The sequence below is a fragment of the Stenella coeruleoalba genome (assembly GCF_951394435.1).
Source record: "Stenella coeruleoalba genome assembly, chromosome: 10".
Taxonomy (NCBI): domain Eukaryota; kingdom Metazoa; phylum Chordata; class Mammalia; order Artiodactyla; family Delphinidae; genus Stenella; species Stenella coeruleoalba.
The window spans coordinates 18,059,629-18,086,894 of record NC_137156.1 but is presented as its reverse complement, the minus strand read 5'-3'; the positions used below and the strand labels follow the sequence as shown (position 1 = coordinate 18,086,894).

At 36.5% G+C, this 27,266-nt stretch overlaps 1 protein-coding gene across 41 annotated transcripts in view; it reads right to left on the bottom strand.

The window, feature by feature from the left end:
* LOC307193308 (uncharacterized protein) overlaps positions 1 to 27,266 on the bottom strand; it is a 1,334,119-nt gene that overhangs the window by 354,866 nt on the left and 951,987 nt on the right. For 16 of the 41 annotated variants that reach the window (XM_079935107.1, XM_079935108.1, XM_079935109.1 and 13 more), the window contains 2 exons: positions 21,926 to 21,965; positions 5,494 to 5,538 (listed from right to left, as the gene is read on the bottom strand). The exons of 3 other annotated variants lie outside the window; for them this stretch is intronic. In XM_079935107.1, coding sequence (XP_079791233.1) covers positions 5,494 to 5,538; positions 21,926 to 21,965 — 85 coding nt within the window. Of the gene's footprint in view, positions 1 to 2,968; positions 3,030 to 4,410; positions 4,479 to 5,493; positions 5,539 to 21,925; positions 21,966 to 27,266 lie in introns of all 41 variants that reach the window. 22 more of the 41 variants (XM_079935120.1, XM_079935102.1, XM_079935121.1 and 19 more) reach the window with 4 other exon arrangements.

The following is a 27,266-nucleotide window of genomic DNA, read 5'->3' as shown; positions in this document are numbered from 1 at the left end:
GCAACTCAAAGTGGAAACTGGAAGAGGGCTGTTTTAAATACCTAGTAAGATAACGGAAGCACATGACAGTATTGCTTTAGAATCCTTTTAACATAGTTGAGAGAGAACATGAGTTTAGAATATTGAGGGCTCTGAACAACAAAGCATGCCTTTGGCCCACTGAACTTTTGTCACAATGTACAAACATGCCCTTGACATGGGAGCATCCTCACTAAGCACACATGGTAACATTTGCTACAGCCAAGACCTTAACAGACACATGGGAACCTAGCAACCCCCACGGTGTTGGTTGAGATTTAGAGCTCTGTTGCAATGAGAGTAGGTGCCAATGGCAGATGAACGACTATGGTAACCTGAGTAATGATGAGAACCATGTGCATCCTCGTTGAAAACCATTCACTATCAGAACCCATGGCAAGTCGTTTGTGTATAGCCTGCAAAACACTAAGAGGTCTGAGAAGCAGAAACAGCTAAAGAGAATCAGGAAGGAGGAGGAGGATATTTTCTAGAAGGTAGTTTGGATGACTAATTTGTTACAACTATATGGACTGTCTCTACTCTCAAAATTGTATGTGTGGGGATGGAGTGACTCAGGACCAGGAGTTAAAACATCAACCGAGGTGCTTTTACAGCATCTTTAGCTGTAACTTATAAAACTGGACCTTCTAGTATTTCCCAAATATCTGGTGTTTCCTGAAATTTACCCTATCAAATTCTAGCCCATCAATCAAGATACTCCACTGGAGATGGCCTACTACTTTTAAATAAGGTTGACAACTTCTGCACATTATACCCTCATTTCAAGCACCCATAGCATATTTACCATACAAAAGACTCTAAAATCTTTTGTAATAAATGTTTTCAAATTAATTTTCCTTGGCATACCTCAAATTAATTTTCCATAGTAGCCATTTTTCAAGAGATGTCTATCTGTACCCCCAACTAATACTGCTCTATGGAATTTTACAAACTGGATGCATTTCTAGTTTGATCTGTATTATTGGACATTTTGATCATTAACTCCCTATGAAAGATATTCCATGGACAATATAGATAATTACACAAATATTTGGGCACACATGAAATAAATATTATATAGATATGATATAGAAAATACTAATGTTATATATCATGTATGTATATTATATATTTGTATATATGTATGTCATATACATTATATACATATATGTAAATGATATAACAAGACTTGGACACATGAGCTATGAACCTATCAAAATGATTAACAATAAGATACAGACTATTATAAGAGCTAAGAAGGCAATATGCATGATAGTAATTGCTCATAATGACTGGGAAATAGGTGGCGGTTACCATGGCCTCCGGGTGTCAAGGAAAACTTTTTGGAAGAGGTTGTTTCTGACCTGGCTAGTTACGAGGCACATACAGATGGCTAAGACTTAAGTGACCCAGTGTGTTCCAAGCAGGAGAAAACTACAGAGTAAGAGAAGGTACATGTTACACTGTCACCTGCCAAGGCAAACATTCTTACAGATCATTCTATGTCAAGCTTTGGGCTCTTTGAACTTCTTCGGCTTTTGAAAATATGAGGTCTGTTAGCAGTCCTATATTTTAAAAGTAAACAATGTTATCCCTCCGTGCCACTCCTGTTTCCTCTATTTACATTGGGAATGGAACTTGATGTCACCCTCAAATAAGTCAGTGGAGATCAGAACGTTATTTAATTTGAATAGATAAACCTTAGTATATTTAATTTGAATCGATAAACCTTAGTATCACCACAGAAGGAAAAAAAAATGACTATTACAATACGGTTCCTATTACTCCCATCCCATTCACACACACATTGCTTATAACAAAACTCTTCAAACTTTTCCTGTTTAGAATTCCTAATGGCAGGAACAAAAGTAAATAAATATATGCCCAGAGAGATGGGAAAGGGAGATAATGGCTAAGGGATTAAATTCTAGGACTTCTATCGGAGGAACTCTATCGGTGTCTCTTTTATCTCAAAGCTTTAAGTGAGTAGTGCATTCTCTGTTACGTATCATACTTTTATGTGTTTCACAGAGGAATACATTTATTTTCTTTCCAAACTCTTTTGGTAAATTTGATGTACCAGGAGGATAAAACATATTTATATCATGGATTCATATGACACACTGCTTCACACCTACCACCCCCCCCCATGGGAGGTTTAGAATAAATACAATAAACCTCTTTTTCAGTATGTAAAAATTATAATAATTTATGGAAGTGGAATATTTATGGAAATATTTATATTTGTAGGGATTAATCTCATGGAGTGGCCCACACAAAACAGTGGTGATCCTGACCAGATGTCTCACTTACTTCAGAATTTTCAGTTATGCTTGAAACACAATCATTTGGCAGAAAGAAACTTTAGTGGGATTGTCTCTGAGTAAGAGGAGAAAGAAACAGCATATGACTCCTGGGCCTTTAGGATAAAGATCAGAAATGAATAATCTGGTATTAGGTATCATTTTCTCAATTTTCCTCCTTGGTTCTTATGTACCAGTGTACCTTGATTGAGAAAGCAGAATTTTGTGAAACTTTAATGAAATAATACTTTTGATTAAGATGTGCCCATAAGGGCAAAGTGCTCTCAATAGTACTTTAAAGCAGAGACATTTGTTAGCTAGTTCATGGAGCTTATATTATAGACTAAAAATTGACCTAGTAAAACTCTTTTTGGAATTGAGCTCTGTTCAGATTCAGCAAATGAAAACCAGAGAAAATACTAAAGCTAAAATAATAAAAAGCAAAAATAGAGTGCCACCAACTTCCTGTGGAGATTAGGTAATACTCTGAGAGAAGACAGAGTTAATGTTTGATAAGGGTCATCAGAAGTGTGTCCAGAATCAGAAGATAATAACAGTACAATTGAATCTTCAGTGCATTCTATTACACTCAGTCTATAAATCTCAAAGTCTTACCTATTACAGTTTAACTTTATTAATTTAGTTACCTTGGCTTAATAGGTGACACCAGGATACTTATGCTTAGAAAATTATGAGCTGTAAATACCCCTATTTATAGAGAATACAAATATGAAATATAAACAGAAAGAGACATAGTGCTGTCATGAGTTTAATATATTTGGGGCTTCAAAGCTGTATTTTCAGAAGTGACAATTTTTCCTCTGCTGCAAGTGTAAGCTAAACAAACTCTGGGAAAGAGTCAAGCTCTCCTTTGATAAAAGTATGAGACCCTCTCCCCAGGCCCACCCAATGTAATTTCTGAAACATAGTAGGTACTCATCAAAAACTTGTTGACTAAATAAACATACACACACAGAGATATCAGTTTTGAGTTGAACAAACTTCTTTATGTAAAATGTAGCAAAATAAAGATCCAGTCGTTGGCTTCACTAACTTGATAAATGGAGACAATTAAAATCAAATAAGGTCATCCAAACTTGTGTGTCTAACTAGCAACCTGAAATATGTAGTTCAGAACCAGTGTGAGCCCTGAGAAGACCTTTTTAGGAAAGTAACTGTTTCTTTATGCTGGATCCTCAAGTCCTACTCATAAATAGATCAGAAATAGTCCCAAACACTGTATAGATGTTTGCGTTGCCAAAGGCAAACTCTGAGAGCAAACTTTAGCCCACTGTCTGCTGTCCCCCAAGCCACGACCAATGAGAGTTTTCCACACTAGTCCCTTTTACTGATTTCATCACTACCTGAACATGGGTCCAAACGATAAACATCCCTGGGGGCAGAGCCTCTATAGAGTACCTGTGAATGCAGCAGCGCCGCCCAGCACAGAAATTCAAATAATGGGATGGGAAATTAAATCAGAAAAAAAAAAATCTTGAGTCCTACCCCTTTATTTTACATAAGAGGAAACTAAGGCCTAAACAAGTGAAATGCTAAGGTCAACCCAAATCATAGCCGACCAATATTAGTGTAGACCAAAGAGTCTGGAGAAAACTACAGAGGTGATGCTGACTGATCAGCATTCCTGATTATCTTATTTTTAAACTAACACATAAATGGTAAGAGAGCAAGCAGGTGGACAGACTTAAAAAAATAAAAATAAAGACATGACAGGGTATTCACTGGTTGAACCATATAATCTTTTTTGTGTGTTACAAACCATATTCAAAACCACATAATACTAGAGTATAGACATATTATATATGTGTCTAAACATTAAAGATGGACTTCTGAGTATTTTTTACAGCTAGCCAACAGACACAAATAATCAGATCAACTGAGTTAGCTAACTAATTTGCTAATTGAATATTTGCGCAAAGGATAGAAATACACAGAAAAACTCTGCAATTAACCTTTGAAAACAAAAAGAACTGTTGCCTAGAAGGTTGTCAGAGCTTAATTATTGATAGAAGCTTAAGGGTAAATCTAAATCATGACCTTAAACACTCTTTATCTTTATGTATCATACCTTATTTGCGAAGTAAGACAGTGCCAGCTCCTGAACTGTTCTCCTATGGAATGGAAAGAAGCAACCTCCTAAAACTCAGTTAATTGATCAGAACAAACTTTGTTTTTAAAAACTTAGCTTCATTGCTCTGGAAACTTAATAGATTTTTCCAACTTATATACCATGTATATGAGATATTTCCTTAATAAAAACAATAAAAAATACTTTTCCTTTATAGTAAATTTCTTTTCAAGTGAAAATATCCTGTATTAAAAAAATTATTAGGGCTTCCCTGGTGGCGCAGTGGTTGAGAGTCCACCTGCTGATGCAGGGGACACGGGTTCGTGCCGCGGTCCAGGAAGATCCCACATGCTGCGCAGTGGCTGGGCCCGTGAGCCATGGCCGCTGAGCCTGCGTGTCCGGAGCCTGTGCTCCGCGACGGGAGAGGCCACAACGGTGAGAGGCCCGCGTACCACAAAAAAAAAAAAAAAAAGAAAAAAAAAATTAAAATCTAACTAGGTTGTTAGAAATGCTGCCTTAGTCCAACCACCATCACGGAACAAGTACCTCTTGTTTCATGTAAATACTTAATGTGATTCGAATCTCTTTGAGATTAATGTGATAGTATAAACTATACATTGCATATAAGGGAAATTATATACAAAACAAGAAGTGGTATGGCAAAAAGAAATAGCAACAATCTAATTGGCCGACACGTGATAGTTTGCCGAACATAATTGATCATGCGTGTTTCAATCTATACAATGTCATGCTATTGCATATTTTGTGTGTATGCTTGCCAACAAAGGAAATAAAACAACTTTTATTGATTATGTATTATGTGTGAGGGACATAACAGGCACACAATAAATATTTCTGAATGAATGAAGTTCAGGCACTGTGCCAGACAATTTATATGTGTTTTGTCACTTAGTTTTAATTTCACATAGAGGAGGTTGAGACGCTCTGAAGTTAGACAATTAGCTCAGCATTGTCCTATGAGATGACTCCAAAATTTAAACCTAGGTCTACCTTTTTATAAATGCTAAAAGTGTTTTTATCCTAAAAATTCTATGAATGTTAAATCTGAATCTAAATACTCACCTGAAATTGTCGGGTATCTTCACAACACAGTCTCCCCTTATGTGCCTACAGGGAGCAGAAGGGAGAAATATATGCTATGTTAAAGTAGGCTATTATCTAATGGTAAGATATAATGAATAATGTGAAAGACCAACTCCTTCGAAATTTCTTTCTACACCATACAATTCTTTGTTTTGCATGCTGTCTAAATTTCTATTAATAAAAGACTAATTTATGTTAATGACTTTCCTGTTTCAAAATATCCTTGGGAAAATCAAGTAAGCTGCCATTAATTCCTAAAAGTAAACTGATTTAATCAAATTGCTTCCACCCAGCTGAGGTAAGCCACACTGAGAAAACAGACATTTCAATTCAGATTCTTATGCTCTTAATGGGAAGGTAGAAAAGCGCACTTGATGTGAGGACAGGCTTGGGAAGGCACCATGAGAAGTTCTGTGAATCCCAAGAGCAGTATGAGGATAGGGGATGCCTGGGTTTGGAAGAAGAGACGGTAATCATTTGGACAGGGAAAATTCTAGAAAGAGTTTGGAAAGAGGAAAGATGTTGCTTATCTACTTAACTTTTTTAGGTTCAGATTTGGTGTCTACTTAAAAGAACACACAAATCACCCCCGAGCACACTTCAACCTTGGACTATGCAGGCCTGATTCATGTACTGAATTGTACCATATATAGGCAGGCATTATCCTTAGGTTGTTATACCCTTAACTACTACAGAAATGACTTATTTACTTGAAGATTAAAATATGTGTATGTGGGCAAATATGTATTTTTAAAGTAGGACTAAAACCAGAAAAAACATATACTTGCTTTCAAGGAGTTGGCGATTTCATTTATATAGGCATTTAGTTTCTATAACAGCAAGCATTAGCTAGTAATGCAAAATGCCAAATGCCCAGAAGCCAATATATTAGTTTCCTAGAGCTGCTGTAACAAAGCACTAAGTACCGGGTGACTTAAAACAATAGAGATTATTTATTCTCTCACAGTTCTGGAGCTTAGAGGGCCAAAATCAAGGTGTCAGCAGGGACATGCTCCCTTCAAGACTCTTTCTGGCTTCTTCCTAGCTTCTGGTTGTGGTCATTATCCCTTTGCACACCTTGGCTTGCAGCTGCAGCTCTCTAATCTCCGCCTCTGTTGTCACCTGGCGTTCTCACTGTGTGCCTCTTTCTTTGCATGACATATTCTTCCTCTTTTAAGGACATCAGTCACATTGGATTAGGATGCTCTCTAATGACTTCACGTTAACTTGATTACATCTACAAGGATCTATTTCTAAATAAGGTCCCATTCATAAGCACTGGGAGTTAGGGCTTCAAGGTACCTTTTGGGGGAATATAATCCAACCCACAAAACCAATTCATTTTAACCGAATTATGTGATATGACCACATCACTCTATTCAGAAGTGTTGAGGAATTGTGTGGCCATTTGTAGTCAGGTCTTAGGAAAATCAGCCAGCTGTTATTTACTATTGTGAGGTGATGCCCTTGATTTTCTCCTAAGTGCCTCATGATCTAAAAACATTGGTTATTTAAAATAAGAACTGAGCTATCTATAAATAGGACTGAGATTATAACTAATTTATCAAAAGTAAAACCATATAAAATTTTAATTAAGTAACATTAATTTTAATAACTATGGCATTAACAATGCAAAGAGTAAAATTCCAACACAAGGAAAAAGAGCATTATAGATAATACAATAATTTACTGAACACGCTTATTCTATTTCTAAGACTATTCAACATGCTCCTTCAAACTCTGTATTTTGGAATTCATTCAGAGCTTGTTCTCTGTTCCTCATATTCCCCCAGTTATGTAGAAAGACCCAATCTTCCCGCCTTCTAGATAAAGAGGATATTCTAATCAATGAGGAAAAGGTCTTCTCAGACTAAATCTGTTCTACCCACTCCAATGATGTTTTAATTTTGTCTAAAATTTTCTTGATTTTTCTCATGCAGCTTCTCCCAAACTGCTATCTCTCTCTCACCAAACAACTATGTATTTTAAAAATTCACATCTTTCACGGGGCCATCCAACATTTTCTGCTCTCTAATGTACAATGAATACAATTTCAAAACTCATTTCACAAACGTTAAGTATAGATCATGTGCAACTCTCTTTTGAATTCTCGTCTGCATAAAATTTTGTATATTTAAAATTAGAAATCTGACGATAAGCCATTGTATTTCTATAAAAAATAGGACAGATTGAAATTAAACAACATTTACAAGGTATGTAGTAAGCTCACTTTAAAAAGGAAGCATTCTATTCTCATTATTTTATAACAAGATATACTGGTTAACAGACTTTCAACTGTAGTAGTAGTAGTAGTAGTATAAATTTTCAAAAAAGTTACCTACAAAATATTAACATAATTCTCATTTGGAAAAAGTGTAGTCATGTCATATACAAATGGCCTTCTTGGCATTATGCCAGAGAAAGGCACCGCCTTGACAGTCTGGCTCCCCTTGGTTTATTAGAATTCAAGAAGTCTGCATCCGGGCCTCAGAAGAGCTTCTCAGTCTGACTGTTCCCACTTTTCCCACTCCAAGACACAAGCTGGAATTTACATCTCTGTCAGTTTCACTGTTTTCCTAAGTGGTGGCTAGACTATGATTTATGTGACTTCCTGCTTCAGGTAAAGTATACACCCATTGGCGAAAGCCAGCTGTGGGTCTAGCCCACCTGGCAGACTCATTTCACTCTTGAGAATGGGAGTGGTACAAGAGAGCTTAGCTTTCAATGAAGCCAACCCCTCCCAAAGCCATTAATTAAACTTGGTTCACAAGTTGGGCTAGCCTCCTTGGTTGCATCTATAGGCCCCGTTATGGGTTTAATTGTATTCCCCCCAAATTTGTGTGTTGAAGTCCAAAACTCCAGTGCCTCAGAGTGTGGACTTATTTGGAAATAAGGTCATTGTTGATGAATTAGTTTAGTTAAGATGAGATCATATGCAGTAGCATGGGCCCTTACTCCAATATGACTGGTTTTCTTGTAAGAAAGGGAAATTTGGACACAGACTGAACATGAGGGGAACACCACGTGAACATGAAAGCAGAGATCAGGCAAACATGCCTACAAGTCAAGGAACTTAGCAAGCCAAAGTCTGACACCAAACCACGATGCAGGCAGATTCTCAACCACCGCGCCACCAGGGAAGCCCGACAATACCTTTCTGTGTAAGCGATTCACTTTGTGGTACTTTCTTACAGCAGTCCAGCAAACCAGAACAAGGCTCCATATAAGTGCAGGTATTATGGTCATCTGCTCACCACTTTATACACGTAAATACACACACACACACACATACACACACACACACACACACAGTTATATATGTAGTACCTTATTTAAAATATGACATATACATTTATATACAATATACATAAAATATAATTTAATGAATCTTTAAAAGTTGCTTGACAAGTGCTTAATTTTATTTTGTGAGTTAAGAAAGTGAGGTTAAATTTATCTATTTAGATTAGGAGGAAGAAAAACAAACATCATAAACGTGTATCTAGAAAAAGTCCAAAGCAGCCACAAACACAAACTGCAGCCCGTCTGGATTTCCTGTTGCCTCTGCATGTAAAAGCACATTGCTGTTCATTTTAAGTGTGACTGTATATTATCCAAGACTTCAAACAGTGACTCAAGAGGAACTGTTGCCTATAAATCAATGTTACCCAGCTTACATGTTGACTAGCGTATGGTTTGGTCTGATGTGAGGTATGTGAATACAGTGTGTGGTTGCTTGCATGTACATGCACATATGAGCAGATGTATAAGCTTGTGCGCCTACTTAAAACCTAGTTTCTTGTCAAGAAAAATGTTAATAGTATGGATGCTGGAACAGACTGTGTTCACACCATTCCCAACGAGGCTGCAAGTCATAGGGCCATATGCTGTGTTTTTAAGAAACCTAATTTGTTGCCAGCACATATCAACACACGTGGAGCCTAGGACTACTATTTTAGCTGTTTTTCTATTAGGCTGTCTCATTAAGATGTGCCTGTAATGGAGGAATAGGGTGTGTGTTGGGGGGATGGGGAAGCTTGGTAAAGTCTTGTTCAGAATAATCCAGGTTACCGAGGTCTTCCTTATCTTCATCTTGTTTAGCTGCGGGTTTATAATCTTCCCTTTGCCAAATATATCTACTGAAAAAGTCAATGTAAATAACTAGTACATAAATGTTAACAGAAGTCCAAGCTGGGAGAATATAGTAGAGATGTCACCCAGGAAAATTTCTATCAATCCACACTAATTCAGAGTTGGCATTCATTCTAACACAGGCTGGGCTGTCATTTATTTAGCATGGCTTATATAGGGAAAAGGGGACGTGAAGGAAGTTGATAGTGTAAAATACATTGCTTGACTAGGTTAGATGTCTGGTCCTCAAGCTTCCTACTTTCGCTTCACAACAATAAAAGCCACACTTCTGCATACCTAAATATAATAGCTATAAATGTTCCCGACCCTGGTATTAAAACAGGTCTAATAACCACTATTTTCATATTATTTAAAATGATGGGGCTTAAATTTATTTTTAAATGTTCTATAATTTAAATGTGCATTAATGGAAACTGAATTTGTGTCACTGTGCACAAGATCTCCCCTTAGCTTGGATATGCTCATCTTAAGCAGTAAGTTTCAGGATGTAGATGCCTAAGCAGCCAGAGAAGGCACAATTGCAGAGAGAAGTGAGTCAGGAGTCTTCTATGGATGACTGGGAATTGGACCATGGGATTATTCATTTCATATGAAATAATTAGGAAAACTGGAAGATGAAGATAAGAAAGAAAGAAAAAGAAAGAAAGAGAGAGAGAAGGAAAGAGAGAGAGAGAGAAAGAAAGAAAACATTACTCTCCATAGCAATGCTACTGAAAAGAGTGCCTAGTTTTCTTTTAGTTTGGTTTTACTAAAGGACCAACATCCCTGGTGCTTCATATTATCTGAAAAAAGAAGAGTGAAAAATGAACAAGTCATGGATTTTCAGTGCTCTAATGACTTATACTAATGTATTCCTTCATCTAAATACAGATTTCTATTTAAAATTCAGTATGCAGGGGTATTATGAATTCCAGTTTAATGGATTCCAAATAATTGCCCTTTAGAAATGATGAATAGCTGTTTAAATCCACTGATAAGAATATACTATTTCTCTCCTAACAATAGGCCTTCCATATTAACCGTGTCATCTATGCCTGAAATTAGTTTATTAATTTTTTATTGATATGCAAAATCCAAATTGATGACAGTTGGAAAATAACCCTTTGCTAAGAGCCCCCAACTTTCCCCCGAAAATGTCTGTTGTTATTCTTGCGGGTGATAAAGGAGAGAAAGGCAATAATATTTCGAAAAGAGGGAAGGCCTGAGAAAGGGGACATAATGACTGGAGATTTCCAAACCCCATAAAGACAAAGCTTTTTGAAGTTCTTGGTTGTGATCACACAATGCCCTTAAAAAATACTTATAGAACTTGTCCTTAAAAGGGAGTAGAAGCAAGAGAGGCAGATTTCTCCTATGTAGCATAGACCTAGGGTTTTGTTTTTCATTTCATCCCTGATCAGCACAGTTTTCTACACTAGTCAAAAAAATAAATAATACTCTGAAAGCCATGGCCAGAATAGATGCAATAAACACTATGGTATATTGAAGTAAAAAGTGTATATTTGTTATTGGAGTATCAATGTTTTCTGTATTTATACACAATTATATTACATTATACAATCTATATCACTACATATATTGGTGTATTCAATTAAGAAAAAATATTAATTCATGTAAAAAATGGAAAATTTGAGCTTTTTCTAAACCAAGTTGTAACAAATGATGTTAGGGAAAAATTAAATCTACTGTTATTCAGTCCATTGAATCCTTAGTTACTTTGATGTTATGCATCTTCCCTTTCAAGAAAATTCTCTGGGAAAAGCTGTGTGCCTCACAAAGAGAAAAACAAATAAAATAATCTTCTATGGGAGCCAAAACATACTTCAGAATTGATATGATTCCTTGCTCCCTGATGTTTGACTTTTATAAAGTCATTGTTCTTAGTGCAGTATTTATATTTTTAGAGCAATCTGTGAATAGTATACATGCAATATATATGGACAGCTCTATCTATTTATGCATATAAACACATGTAAATACAAGCAGACTGCAATGAAATGGAAATTTCCTGCTTTTTGTGCCCAACACACTATCAGGGGAAAGATGGATTACCAAGGGAAAAAAACCTCAGACTTCCCATTTCACCTCTGCCATCAATATTAATAAAGTTGACTCATTTGTTCCGATAAGAAATGCTAGTCAGGATACAAATGAAAAGGAAAAAGCAAGCAAAACCTTGTTTCATTTTTTGTTAAGTGACTAAATAACACCATTTCTTCCTTTCCCTAAATCTTATCTAAGAGGAGTAAAAGATGGAAAGACAGAAAGAAAAAAATATTTCCATAAATCAGAGTCACTAAAAATGGAGTAGAAAGGGTGAAATCTGTTTTTGTCTTTTCAGTACACTTGTGTATGAAATCCTGGGCTGCTGTTACTTGAGGTTTTTCTTCTTCTGTAGCAGAAGGGTGACTGCCCCTTTTCTCCAAGCCCTTTCTGTCTTCCTCTGGGGTCTGCTCTGCTGCCTCTCTACATACCATTGGGACCCACAGAAGAATGGCTCCTCTGTCTGCCAGCCTGCCTGCATATTGCATCCATTGCTCCATTCAGCCAGCCTTTCAGAAGTCTGCTAACTGCTGCCGTACAACTTAGCTTTTATGCTCTACTGACAGGGGTTTTCTGAAGCCAGACGGTTTCTGAAAAGAAGGTCTATTTGCATAAACAATGCCATGTGAGGAGGTCTGCTGGAAACAAAATCAAAATTCACTCAAGCAAATCTTCCTGATCAACTCTTTTTTTTTTTTTTTTTGCCACCAACACCTCCTATAGTTACCATCTGTATGCTAAAACATGGCTGAGGATTTGATCAATTCTTTTCCTCCGTTTCCTGTATCCAGTTTTATTAAACAAGCCAAAAGTATATCTTATTTTCTGAGTCTGAACAGAATCCATAAATAGATGATGGTATGTGAAATGAGGAATGCATTGTGTGTTAAATGAGGGCAGAAGGCCAGCTACGCATCAGCTAGCCAGAGTCTTCCATTAGATTTGTCATGGAAGCCTCATCAAAATGCACATCCAAGCCAGGAGCTGCCCATCCACTGGCTCTGTGATTACAGGTCACCAAATGCAGAGCTGCCCCAGCACTGGGGATCACAGAGGATAATGTGCATCTCTGCTCACTTTAGCTCTTTCCTTAGTATTCTACCCACAGAAAAAGACCAAATTATGGTCTCAAGCTTAAACCAGGCTAGAGCAAGCAGTTCAAATAAGGCTGCATAAATGAAAAGAAGAGGACCATTATTAAATCAGTCACATCAATAGGAAACCAAGCCTGGTTTTTAAAACATTTTCTTAAAGCAAGTTCAGTTTTAAAGGGGTACTGAAGGGCAATTCTAAGAATTTTTCGCTTAATAAAAATTCTGAGGTTATAAATGGTTGCTCAGGCAAACAGCAACTACTGTGCTCTCCTATCTACTGTGCTCTCCTATCTAAAACAAAGGATGTAATTCGGCTTAAGTCTTCTTTTGCTTTTTAGAGACATGAGTAGTAGGACCTAGTGCCTAAAGCAGAAAAGTAGACATTCTTCCAGCATCTTTCCTCCTGTTTTTCTTTGTCTAGTATCAATCCAGTATTTTACTGGTTTCCTGGATTGCCCAAACTAGATTGCATGTTTTTTTCCCCTTAAAAATGTCATGATTATGGCCTATAAATATTACTTCCCATAAAAGGATATAGGCTTCTCAGAGAAATGGCTGATTCCAGATCTGGGGCAAGAAAATACAAAATAAGCATGGATATCATATTATACAAGAAAAGAAGATGCTTCTTTATCAAAAGACATAGCAGCCAATCTGGATAAACTCTCACCAGCCAAAAATGGAATAATTTAACCATCAGTAAAGATAAAAACTGCCTTGGCTAGAAAATCAAATATGCTTAAATTTGTGAGTTTTATAAGGATGCTTAAAGAAAAAAAAACTAATTGTTCACTTGAGATGTTAAGAAACCATTTCCTTACGTGAACCAGTAAATAAAGGGAAAGATGCAAGCAATCATCTTGCCTTTTCTTTATAAGTGGTACCACAGGAGAACCACATCGTTGACAAGAGGAAATTTTTTTATAGAAATAATAAATTTAGAATATCTCCATGTTGTAAGCCCCTATGAAGAATGGATATGGCATTGATCATCCACTGTTGATAGCATCACCTCCTACACAATTTCACCTTTGAGGTTCTCTCATCAAAATAAACCAATAAAAAGCAAAACTGAACCTGAACCTGATCAGGTCTCTAGGTATAAGAAATGCAGGGGACAGAGACTATGGCAAATGCCACCACAGGGATAAAATCAGGAAAATCCAGAATGTGGAAAACTCCACAGGACAAATGATCTGAATTCTTCAACAAAAAAGTGGCCAAGTAGATTCAAATGAATTAGAAGATCCCTAAGAGACATATATCTTGACATAGGGCCTTTCTTTGGATCCCAATTCAAATTTACTTGTTAACTAATTAGTAAACCACTAAACTGAAATAAAACTAAACTAAATTTCAAGTTAATTGAGCAAATGTGAACTTGACTAGACATTTGATGATATTAAGAAATTACTACATTATTTGTATGATTAAGGTATTGTAGCTATGTCTTTAAGTCCTTAAGCGTTAGAGAACTTTACTGATATATTGATATTTACAGATGAAACAATATTCCATCCGGGATTAGCTTCAAAATAATTCAGGAGGGGGAAGGGTCATGTTCCACGGGAGCAGAGATGAAACAAAATTGGTTATGAATTGATAATTACCGAAGGTGAGCTATAGGTAAACCAAGTTCACTGTATTCTTTTCTCTATTTTTGTATATGTGTAATTTTTACATAATAAAAACTTTAAAAAAAGAATATTAAGCTCACTTAAGGAGCGGTACTACAAAAACAGTACCCAAATTTCCTCAAACCTTAAGTCCTATGACTAAGCTGGGAGACTGGGTTAGAGATGGGGAGAAGCAGATGGTATAGAAAAATATTTTCCAAACTTTGAAGAGCAAGAATTTGTAACACATCCAAGAGATGGATGAATACATATAAGGCCATGAAAAACACCACTTAGGGCTCTGGAAACAATACAAAAAAAATTAGTAGCTTTCTGAAGCAAAATATTACTAATAATATATTAATTATTAACATATAATTAACTTAAAGCATTCAATTAGAACTGTTATAACTGTGGATAAACTTAACCATATTAAAATGCATAAACCCATTTATTATAAGAGCTCAGGAACTGTTTTTTAAATTCCTATATACCATCTTTAGAATTTTCTATATACTAAGACTTGAATATCATTTTTACATTCTCCGGGCATACACAGTTCTTTTGGCATTCAAAACATTACTTGCATTTAGAGTCGTATTTTTCTTACACAAAGGAGTATAAAACAATAGATTAAAATGTCTTTAAATTAAACTAACTCTACTTTTAAAGAATAAGCCTTCCTTTATAAGAATTATAATAAATAATAACAATAACTAATATTCATTGATTGCTTTATAAAAGCCATCTTATCTCATTTAATCATCCCAACTGCATGATGAATTAGGTATGTGGGAAGATAATTCTCAGTGGGTAACTCAGAATTATCTGCACATCTTTGCGAGTAGACTCACTGATAGCCTTTTCTTACAGTCTGTCTCTTCAGGGATGATTGTCCAGAGAAGAGCCCTCAAAGAGAGAGACGGTGTCTTCCTTATGGAGCACGGGACAAGTTTGTTTGCTGTCTAGTTTACTAAATATAATATCTTTTCTGGAGCAAAGTTTACACAGATTTGCATGCAGCTCCTTTTAATTGACTGGGGTTTCCCAAGCTCAGGGTCCCTCAGATGTGACACAAACCCACTGTGGACACAGCACTCAGTGGTTCCTTTTCACCTTGCTGAGAGTCTATAGGAAAAACCAAATGGTCTCAGTTCCAAAACACCTCCAGCTGTCTCCTTGCAACCCACTTCACTTTCCTCAGTCATTCCATGGGGCAGACAAATGCCACCAGGGTGGTGACATGGATAGACAGATCAGATTGAACTGACTGCCTTCAAAAAACAAGGACTAGACTCAAGTATGTGAATAGAACCAGGAATACTAATACCTATTAGCTAGCTGGGAGGCTACCTTGGGAGCTCTGTCAACCTGTACTCCCTGATCGATGTAGGTCCCACATGGGAAATCCCAACAACTGTAAACAATGCTGTTTTTCCAGAGTCACCATGTGTAGCTTTGGGATGATATGTTTTGTGTAGTAGCCAGACTTTAATTTACCTCCCTCCCTAAACTACAATGTTAGTCACCCATTTACAAAAGTGAGTATGAAATCTGTCCTTCCCTGACTGTAGTTAAAATGATCAATTATACCACCTTGGTCCTGGAAGGAATCCAGATCGGCCTCAACTAACTGACCAGGCTCTTTATGAATGATGCATAGACCTCCTCCTGGAGGTGGAGGCAGAGTGTGTGCTGTCACTAGTGCATCCCACTGCACCTGGATTATTGTCTTAGATCTAAAGGAAAGGCTAATACAGAAACAAAGAGAAAGCCACATGGATTTCTAAGTTAGACCTTAATTGTTTTGGGGATTTATTCAGCTGGTTGGGTCCAGGACCAGGACTGGGGGACATGGTAGAAGTCAGTACTGAATTGGCTTTAATCCTGCTTCTTGGAGTCCTGTTGATAATAGGCTTAATTCAATGCTGTATAGACAAACCGAACAGATGTGGCCAGACTTTCTCAAACTAATCAGAGACCAAGTTTTGCACTCACGAGAACATGTGCCAGAAGCCTAAACTGTATAGAAATGAGAGGTGGATATTTAGAGGTGGGGAGGGGGAGAGAAAGTACTGAAAAGTACCTGCTGAAATGTAGATTTATATTAAGGGATCATCCTGATTATAAAGTGTTTCTGTGTTAAACATTTATTAGTAAATTGATGATGTGAATAATGCAAGCCCTTTGTTCACAGAAACTGTGATGAATAAATGTTAGACTCCTAGACTAGCACACAAATGCTTATTTAACTCTGGCTTTGATTTAAATAGGATATTCCATATTTGATTTTAAATAATATTCTGATTTTTTTTTTGTTGGATGCATACAAGTTTTATTTCAGCTACATTATATGTTGAGAGGTGACAACAATTCACTGCATTTTTTTTTTCTATAAAATTTTGCCTATTGCATGCACCCAGGCAGGCACTCTTCAGCTTTATCACAAGTGCAGAACTCAACACAAAGATAAGACAGTTCACACAGGTTTAGGAAACATGCCTGACTCCCGCCATGATCCTGAGCATCTCTGGAAGTGTCAAAGAGAAAAAGAAAACTCAACTCAGAACACTTCTCTCTTTAGAGTTTTGAAAATCCCTCTCTCCATCCAGTATGTACCAACCACATTGACAGACACAAGTATTTAGTAGTTATTATTGGTGGAGAGTGCTCCACCAATTAACAAAAGGATACCAGCATGGGAGTTCAATTAAAGGAAAAAGAGGACTTCTTTTTGAACCATAATTGCTTTAACTAAAGCTTATTTCTAAAATTCTATTTAAATGAACTATAATTTTTTTCTCCTTCATGAGAGATAATTCCATATTGGAAGTAGGTTTCAAGGTTAAGTAGTTATTACTATTTTTACTGGAACAAAATCTTTAATATGACACTGAAAGAAATTAATAATAAAGGAAGGTAAGATGTTAACTTTAGTGGTTCTGAAACAAGATCAGGATAATGAGTATATCCTCAGAGAGGAAATAACAAGCACAGATTGGGATTTTAATTACCTCCACATGTTAGCCTACTGCCACTTTAAAAAATAATCTTTCCTGAAGTGTTCTGACGGTTGTTCTTAATTCTCTTTATTTGGGGTGAGGGGTGAGAGGGTTTTGCATGAACTTTCTTCCCAGAAAAATTCACGTAATAAGAAATGTTGATTATGTTTCCAGGCATGGTACTATATGCTAGATCCTAACTGAATCATTTAAGCATCACAATAATTCTATCAGATAGGTAACCCTATTATATCAATTTTTGAAATGAACAGATGGTGACACAGAGAAGTAACTTGTCAAAGGTCACATGCTAATAGGCAGCAGAGCTGGGATTTAAACCTAAGTAGCATGGCTCCAGAATCTACTAGGCTTGATAGCCTACTCTACTATAGAATCTTCTGGTATCTTACACTCGTATATACACTGGTATATAAAGAATTATCTATACAATTTCAAAAAGCTTCCCTCGACTCTTAAATTCAAGATTAAAAATCTTCATTCTAGAAGCCGTTTAGCAACACTTGATTTTTTTAAATATTTGAAATATATGATGCCGTAATCAGAATCTAGTTCCACCTAAAAGAAAGAACTGAGGGGAAAAAAAAGTTGAACAGACTGACGGTTCCCATTCTGTTTCTACTATAGAAAAATGTCTAGATGGAGTAATCTCTCCTTAAGAACCAAATCTTCAGAATTTCTAGGCACCATTTATTTCTACTATATTAAAGAAAATAAAAAGTTTTAATACGTCTTCATGTCAGAATTTTTGCCGTATCTTCAACACATAGATCAAGTGCCCTTTCTTTCCCTTAATTTCATACATCATCCAGCAGAGCAGTGTCTATCAGGCGGAGCATGCTAATACACTGGCCATTTTCATCTTCTGGTAATGTCAGGGGAGCTGGTCAAAGCATGCTGGGAATATCTAGTGATGGCATGAGTTGTTAGTTACATTAAATTTTTACCATATTTTCACTCATACTTTTAAAGTGAAAAGAATATGTATTTCCCACAAACAACTAGACCCATGCTAATTGCCCTCTGACCTCATCTTATAACACTCTCCCTTTTACTCTCATACTATGGCCAAGTTGGCCTTGTATTAGTTCCTCAAATATACCAACCTCATTTCCTCCCACTGGGCTTTCTACTTGAGCTCTCTCTCCAGCAACTCTTCCTTCTCATTGTCCAGGACTCAGCTCAAATGTCACCTCCCCAGAGAAGGCTTTCTCTAGTATATAAATACTAGAATATAAAACCCATTAGAAGAGGGACTTTGGGGATTTTGCCTGTCTCATGAACTTCCTGTCACCTGTGTGTGGAACAGAGGCTGGTACATAGTATTTGTTGAATAAATAAATAATCTCCCTGCTTTGCCAGATCTCATCTAGCTCCAAACCTAAACAGTCCACCTGGGCAGCTCAGGAGTCATAGGAAGATAAATACATAAATAAATCAACAATAATATAATTCATTAATCAATAATAATAAACTACACAACAAATAATCAACAACATTCTCCATGTCTTTTTGCCACTTTCCAGCACATCTGAGAGTTAGAACATATGACAATATAACATAACTTTCTCCTTCATTTCTGCTCATTGAAAAAATAATTAATCCACATCCATTGTCACTTGATGATCTCATTTTATTGACCAAAGCAATAAAATGTTTGTGTTTATGAACAACTTGAACACTAAAGGCACATCAATTAGTAACATTTTTTTCCCTCACATTTTTGTGGTTTGTTTATTGGGACCCACACAGGAATGAAAGCAAAGATCGCATCACAGTTGCCTAATCTTCATACCCTGGAAATCAATAAGAGACCTGAAGGAGAACTGAAAAGTCAACGGGTAGAGCATGGATCTTCAGTCACATGCTCTTGGATGCAAGAATAAACTTCTTAAAACATGGAGTGCAGACTTCTTTTTTCATTTTGCAACTGGTCAATTTCCATAATTATCTTATTCTGTTTTATTTTAAGTAGTAGTCTCATAGCCTAATGCATCTGGCATCCAACTGCAAGCTGACAAAGTATATATAATGACTCTTGAAATGGCTCTCAAGAAAAATCCTGTCATCCTATAATCATCTTATTCATGCTGAAGGCATACTACTGTCTTTGGGAAATATTCAAATTTGTGAAACATGCAAAAAAGGAATGAAATGACACTTTTGAGAAGCTACTACTCAGAGAACAATTACTTATTACAGCATTTATCCTGATGGCAAATAACAAAGGATTTTACCTTTCTTTTAAATTAACCGAACAGGGTGTTTTCCCAGCAATAACACTCCCGGTCTAGCTAATCTATCAAAATAGGAGTTTGACAAGGGTCGATTTGTTTGGATAATTTATGTTTTTACAAATCACAGTAAGAGTCTGTAAATTCTTGATTTTAATATTCTAAAAATTCATTCAAAACTTTCACTTATGTTTCTATTAAATATTGTATAATGATGCCTTAATATTATAAACATCTCAGGAATCATTAAAGTAGACATGCAGTTATAAAAATCTTCACTTTCTAATTAATTTCATGCTAATTCAATCTTAGATTTCTATCATCAACCTTTTATTTCCATTCCCTACTTGTTTTACTTCCTGAAGCCTTGGGTTATATATCCCTAAACACATTATGAAGTCAGTAAAACATGACAACAAATTTAAAATGTCACAACCAACCAAATTGGACTCTGATAGGTTCTCCTTTGTTTACCTTTATAGCCAAGAGAGCTGGAGAAAAGTTGAAAATGACAATCTGTTTTAAAGCGTCATTTGTTAAAGAGTGGCAATGGAGCTATCACAACTGGAAGGGAAAACAATGATGCCTTGCATTTATGCAGCATATTATAATTTACAAAGCCTTTGAATATTCAAATTTTCTCATTTGAATATTACTGTGGTCCCATAAGATGGACACATATTATAATCTCTATTTAAAAGATGGAGAAATTGAAGTATGAAATACTTAAATACTCTGTGAGAGGCCACACATCTTGGAAAATTGTGAAGCCTGCACTGGGACCCAAGAGTTCTCTTTTTTATACTAGTGCAGTTTCCACCAAATAACGCTGGTCCTCAATTATGTAACAATTTTTTTACTTATAATTTTAACAACTTAAATGCCAATAAGCAACGCATTTTCTACGTAACAGTAAATAAATACACATAACGAAATATACCAAGAACCCAGTTGTTACAGTGATAATTTTAGTTTAAATAGTTTGCAGTGTAGTTGCTTATAAATCTGATGGTATTTATAATGCAAAGATTTGAAATGACCCTTTAAAATCTTCAACTTTTTGAAATATATATTCAGCTGTATACAAATTTATTGATTTCAAGTGATCAGATTTTTTAACATTGCTTAATTTATCTATATTTATTGCAAGATAAATAGCATTCAAACTGCAAAATATAATGTACTAGATTTCTTTTTAAAACTCTTACCGGGATCCTATTGAGACTGGCATATAATTGAAAACACTTAACAGAATATTTCAGGGAATGTTGCCAAGGAGTGAATCAGAGAATCACATTTCATTTTTAAATGCCAGACAAAAGTCACCTAAAGTGACGGTAACAGTGGTTAGAAGAAGGAAGGAAATTGGGCTGGGGGAAGGCATAATTTACATAAGGTGCTTTTTATCTAAAATTTTCTTTCTTTTGTTGAATTTGACAATTTACCAGAGCCTTTTCAGAAGTGTCTGACATCCCTTTTAATTAAGCAGCAAGCAATAAGAAGTGACAGGCAATGTGTTTCCAGAGTGTTAATGTAGATCTTGAGTGAATTCACCCCCTCAAGAAGAGCTCTAATTCTGAAGAAAGCATTTAGTTCTGTCTCATATAGAATCTTAATATTGAATATAACTGCAAAGATATATTTATTCATTTAGGTTAAATCTCTCTCATTTCCAGCTTAAATAAGCAATATCTTTTTATACTACAGAAGAGTTTTACACTTTCGTAAAAGTTAAGGAGGATGTCATGTATTTCCACTACAATTACTTAGAAGTGACACCCACTGATTTCATTAAGGCTAGAGAACATTTATCCCTAAATAGTAACACCAACAATGAAAAGTGAGAATGCATTTCTAAGGTTAGATTAGTCCCTTTAAGAGTTTGCTCCTGGTTTGGTAAAACATACCAGGCTACACAGGAAAAGAAAGCCCAAGCGCCGTAGACTTTCTCTCCTTGCGTAATTTGTTCTAGAGCCGCCCCCGTTACAGTTTATTCTCTCTCTTAAGCAAGCTATTAGCAGTTCTTACTCGTCCTTAGATTCCTTCTCAGTGTCCACTGCCCCCAGTCTAACACTTCAATTGGCTTCCCTTTGGTCTCTTGTTTTTGTTTTCTGCACACACATCAATGTCTCTGCCCATTTGCATACTGAGGTAGAGGCTTAGAAGATGCAGAATGGAAAGAAAGCTTTCGAACTCCATTGAGAAGGGAGACAGCAAAACATGCAGTCCAGAAACATGAAAAGAACATTACATACCTTCTGTATCCACAGTTTCTGCATCTGTAGATTCAACCAACTGTGGATCGAAAATATATTTTTTTTAATTCCAGAAAGTGCCAAAAAGTAAAACTTGAATTTGTCACATACCGGCAACTGATTGCATAGCATTTACGTTGTATTTACAACCATTTATATAGCGTTTACTTTGTATTAGGTATTATCAGTAATCTATAGCTGATTTAAGATATACAAGAGGATGTGTGTAGGTTATACGCAAATACTACACCATTTGATATAAGGAAATATCGGAAACATCCTCGGATTTTGGTATCTGTGGGGTCCTGGAATCAATCCCCTGAGGATACGGAGGGATGACTATAGTGGTTTCAGTGTCTTCTCATATTATGTTCTCACGACGACTGACTGACTGACCATATGTAATTCAGTTCCAATGTTTTGTTGTGTTATTATAACATCCTCTCTTAGTGGTACAATTTTGAGGGAATTCCTTGTCACCGGAAAATATGGACTAAGAAAGAGTGCTGGGCTACTTTAAATATGGGTCTACGGAGTGGCCCATCTGGATGCTGAGAAACATTCCAACATGGCCAAGCTAGAATACTCACCGCCTCTGCAGCTACCCATTAACCTAAGCCTGTTTTGCTTATTCTTGAAGCTTCAAAGAACTGTGGTTCGTTAAGAATTATCCACATTGGGTAATTTTCTTTGAGTAGTGGTTCAACAAGAGATTTGAATTATGCCTTAATTTAAATGGACACCATTAGTTTAACCTTTTGTTGAAAGAAACTGTCATGCATAGAACACTGTCCATAGGTGGAGAAAATTGTCAAATTGTTGGTGTTCTTGACTACTATCCATCCTAGGGCCTAATAGGAAACCCATGACACAAGAGGGGCAAGGATTTTTGAGTGGAAGCCTCCACCTCAGCCTATCACTATGGACATTTGCTCTGGGGTGGTTTGGCTTCCATGCAGCTTCAGCTGTTCATTTCACAGCGCTCCATGATATCTGCAGCTTTCCTGAACATACAGAAGAGGGAGGAATGAAAGAAGTGGCTCTGCTTTCTGTCCTTAAGGGAATCGCTCTTCTCATAATGAGGGTCCCAGGTATATGCCTGCTCAAAGCCACAGACCCAGGCATTCTAGGCACATATGGAGAAGAACACAAGGGTTTATTCATCCATCAGTCTCTGCTGCAGACCTCATTCTTAAAATACAAGGTGCCTCCCATTTAGTCATTTCAGTTCTTCATGTCATATATTCCAAAAGTGGGAAACCACCAACCACATCTAGGAATCTTTTTCTTCTACTATCAACTGCAGAATTCACCCTCTAAACCATTGTTATTGATGGCAGTTGGGTCGCATGCGGCAAAGCAAAGGATAGTTATTTAACATTTTATTTTTCCTTTCAAGAAGGGGAGCCTTACAAGGAGACACCATATTATACCCACTAGACAGTCAATAACAAGTGTTGGCTGGGATGTGAGGAGACTGAAACCCTCTTAACATTGCTGGTGGGAATATAAATTGATAAAGTCACTTTGGAAAAAAAATTAGCAATTACTCAAAATTTAACTTAAATTTACCATGTGACCCAGCAATTCCACTTGGGTATAAACCCAAGAAAAATGAAAACATGTGTCCACACAAAAACTTGTATACAAATGTTCACAGTAGCATTCCTTACAATAGCTAAAAAGTGGAAACAATCCAAATGTCCATCAGCTGAAGAAGGGACAAATAAAATGCAGCATACCCTTGCAATGGAATATTATTTGGCAATAAAAAGGAATGAAGTACAGATACATACCACTACATAGGGAAAACTTGAAAACATTAGAGTAAATGAGAGAAACCAGGCACAAAAGACCACGTATTATGTGATTCAATTAAATGAAATGCCCAAATTAGAAGACGGAATTTATAGAGACAGAAAGTAAATTACGGATTATATAAGGCTGGGGCAGGGGGAAAGATAAAGAGTGACAGCTAATGGTCATGGGGATATTATTGTGGAGACAAAAATGTTTCTTGACTATAATTCTAAGTGTCCCTGCTGTCATGTTGGATCAGCCTTGGATGGGGAGGAAAGGCTGGGTTTTGTCCCATCTCTGCTTTGGGCATGTGAGACATTGTGATATTTGAGGATCTATGCTTCTGGTGGAGGATGGAGAATTCCATAACTTGGGTCAAGTAACCTTTAACCTGCTTATCCTAAACTTTACTTTTTGAAAAGATCATTTTACAATTGGAGTATAGATTGAAGAGAATGAAGAATGGCAGCAAGAAATCTTGTTGGAAATCTATGGCGATATGCTAGGTGAGAAATTAAGGCCTCAACCAAGGTGTTCATGTTGATGAGAGACACTTTGCAGACAGAATCCATAAAACTTGATGATAAACAAAAACAAGAAAGGTTAAGAAAGAGAAAAACCAAATCTTACTTGTGTTCTGAAATACAGAAGCATTGTATAGGCAGACATTTCTCTCGTGAACCACAATACTACATTACATCTTCTTAAGTATGATCATTCAACTTACCAGGATATACACAACTCAACAAAAAGTGTATGTGTGTATAGATGTGTAAACATCTCTACACAAACATAAATATATATACTTTTAAATATATTTTAACATAGAATTAAGTTTGTATAATAAAATACATCCTATTATATGTTATATAATATACCAAATTATATATTATAATATATCATAACTACATACTAATAACTTTAACTATATAAAAATACATTAAATGTATTGTTATAGCTGGGAACTGAGCAGGCGTCAGATCATTCACTGTCATTAATCCCTTCCCCAGGCTGTAAGAGGTTCTGACTCAACTCACAGTCTTTCACACCCGGAAAGTCAGCTCTACTTAGGACTTGCAGCTGGAAAGTGGTTTGGTATTTGATCTTCCTGAAGGTGTGTCAGACTACAAAGAAGTGATCTTCTGACTCAGTTGGCTTTGCACTCAATGGGGAGGATGTGTCTGGTATGTTTTTGTTTATTTAGGTAAGGCTGCATAATCCAATAAAGACCGGGTGCAAAGTACAGCAGATGTATTGTTCAAACTTCCTGCCTTTGAGGACAAATACCTCAGTCTCTCAGTTATCAAAGGTAAGAAAATATGGGTGAGAGGAAATTCTCTTGAATTTGCTCTTGTTGGAGACTAGTTTTCCAGAGTGATCAGGCTGTTTAAATCAGATCCCAATTGTTTTAAGAGGAGTGTTTCTACTTGCCATTCACAACTGGAAAGGGAAGGGACACTGATAGTTAATGTGTTTCTATGTGTTAAGTAATATAGACATAACATCATCTGTTCTTGTTATATCCTTGCTAATAAATCATTTTACACCAAATTTACAGATATAAAAGCCAAGCCCCTGAATAAGCAGCTTACCTAAGTCCAGAAAGCTAGGAAGTAGAAAATTGGAATGGAAATTCAGATCTGTTAGCCTTAAAGGTCACTTTTTTTCTCACTACACTAGTCAGCCAGGAGATGGTAAGCTACACTGACAAAGACAGACAGAGAAAGAGATTTGTAAGGATTAGAAATTATCTAGTGTCTTTTAAAGTTATATCTTTAATTATCTAAAAGGTTTATATTTAGATAGTTTTGGTTTAATTCTTCAGAGCTACAAAAGAGTAGTACCATAGGATACCCAACTCATCTGAAGCATCTTCTCTATTTTTAAAGATGTGATTTTCTTTAATCACAAGCAAGAGACTGCCCTTGTCGTTGTTTATAACTTTATACTCTCTAAATGCCTCACTTTACAAATGAGAGAAGCAGGCAAGACGGACCGTTGGTCTTAAACCCAGGGAAACAGCTTAAATAGTATTGCTTAGTATGTCAGTATACCCGTGGGCCAAAAAACATACCTGGAGGCAGGACAAGCTGTGTAGATCAATCAGGCATTTGATAAATAAGTATTTAGGTCTTTTATGTAATAGGCACTGGCCTTAATATATAAGTTATATACCATATTAACAACTATTATCAAATATTATATACAATATTTATCAACTCAAAGGGCAACTGTGATATATACACACATATGCACACGCACATACACAAACATGCAATACAATTTAGTATGCAGTAACTGCACCCTTACAGCACTTGATGTGCATCACTCATGGCAGAGTAGGGATCATTTCAGGCCGTATGATGAGGCAAGACATCTGAGACATTTGTCCTTGTAACTGGGCCTTGAAGAAGTCTCCTTTAGTAGAGGGAAGACTCAGGTTTTCACAGGTACTCCTTACCTAATGAAACTGACAGAGCGGTCATCTCCCTTTACAAGGTACTTGCCCTATGCCTTGCTTGAGAAATCATTTTGACTTTGCATTGAGAGCTAAGATTCTAGGTCGCACAGCTTGCTGTCTATTTTGCCACACATTTAAGTGGCTTTGCTATGTGCTATATCCACAAGGACACGGAACCACACCAACATTCAATGTGGCTGAGTACAAGGCATGCTGATGATACAGACTAGAACGGCTCAGAAATGTGAGTTACTAGAACCCTGCCTGAAATGATAGGAACCGATTATCCTTCAGTATCAATGGAGAGCCTGGAGTGGAGTCAACCCTATACTAAATGAGTCAGTTCAGTTTCCCAAAACTCAGGTACAAAATGTCAGAGAGGTTGCAGGAGGACAGGGAAAAGTAGTGTCAAGTTTGCTGACAAAGGAAAGTTGTCCCTTGCATGGTGACCAAGAGAATGTCAGTGACATTGTATAGGTTTCCACCTCACTCACACACAGAAAATGCTCCATCAATTCCAGTTGACTTTGAAGGAAGTTACACTGTCCACTATAATGGAGAATTTTGCAGCCCTAGGAATAGATGATTAAGAGAGCCATGCAATATTTTAATCATACACAGACTCAGGTAAAGGGTAATCATCTCTCATTTCCCTGCATCTTTGGTGAGATAAAAGCTTAAGGGCAATCACAGATAGCTTTTCAAAAAAAAAAAAAAATTGAAGAAACTTTCCTTTGTGAAAAACAAAAACTGTTTAAAGCAACTCTCATTTCAACACTATTAGTAGAGCCATGGCACTAATAAATAATATCTCAATCAAGAAAACTCTCACCAGATTGTCTGGATCACTTTGCTGTTGCTTCTCTTTTTCTTTTATTTTCTTTACCCTGGAGAAGAATCAATGGCGGATGGCAAGTGGGGGAAATAAGGAAGGATTCTACAGAAAATGCTCTAGTGCTAGGAAAAAATTAATCTGGTGCTTCTTTAACTAAGATCAACACTCTGCACAGTTTGTGAGGTGTGTATTCCCAGGATATCTCACTCTTTTTCTCGCTGGAGAAGTCCATTTTCCGTGAGGTT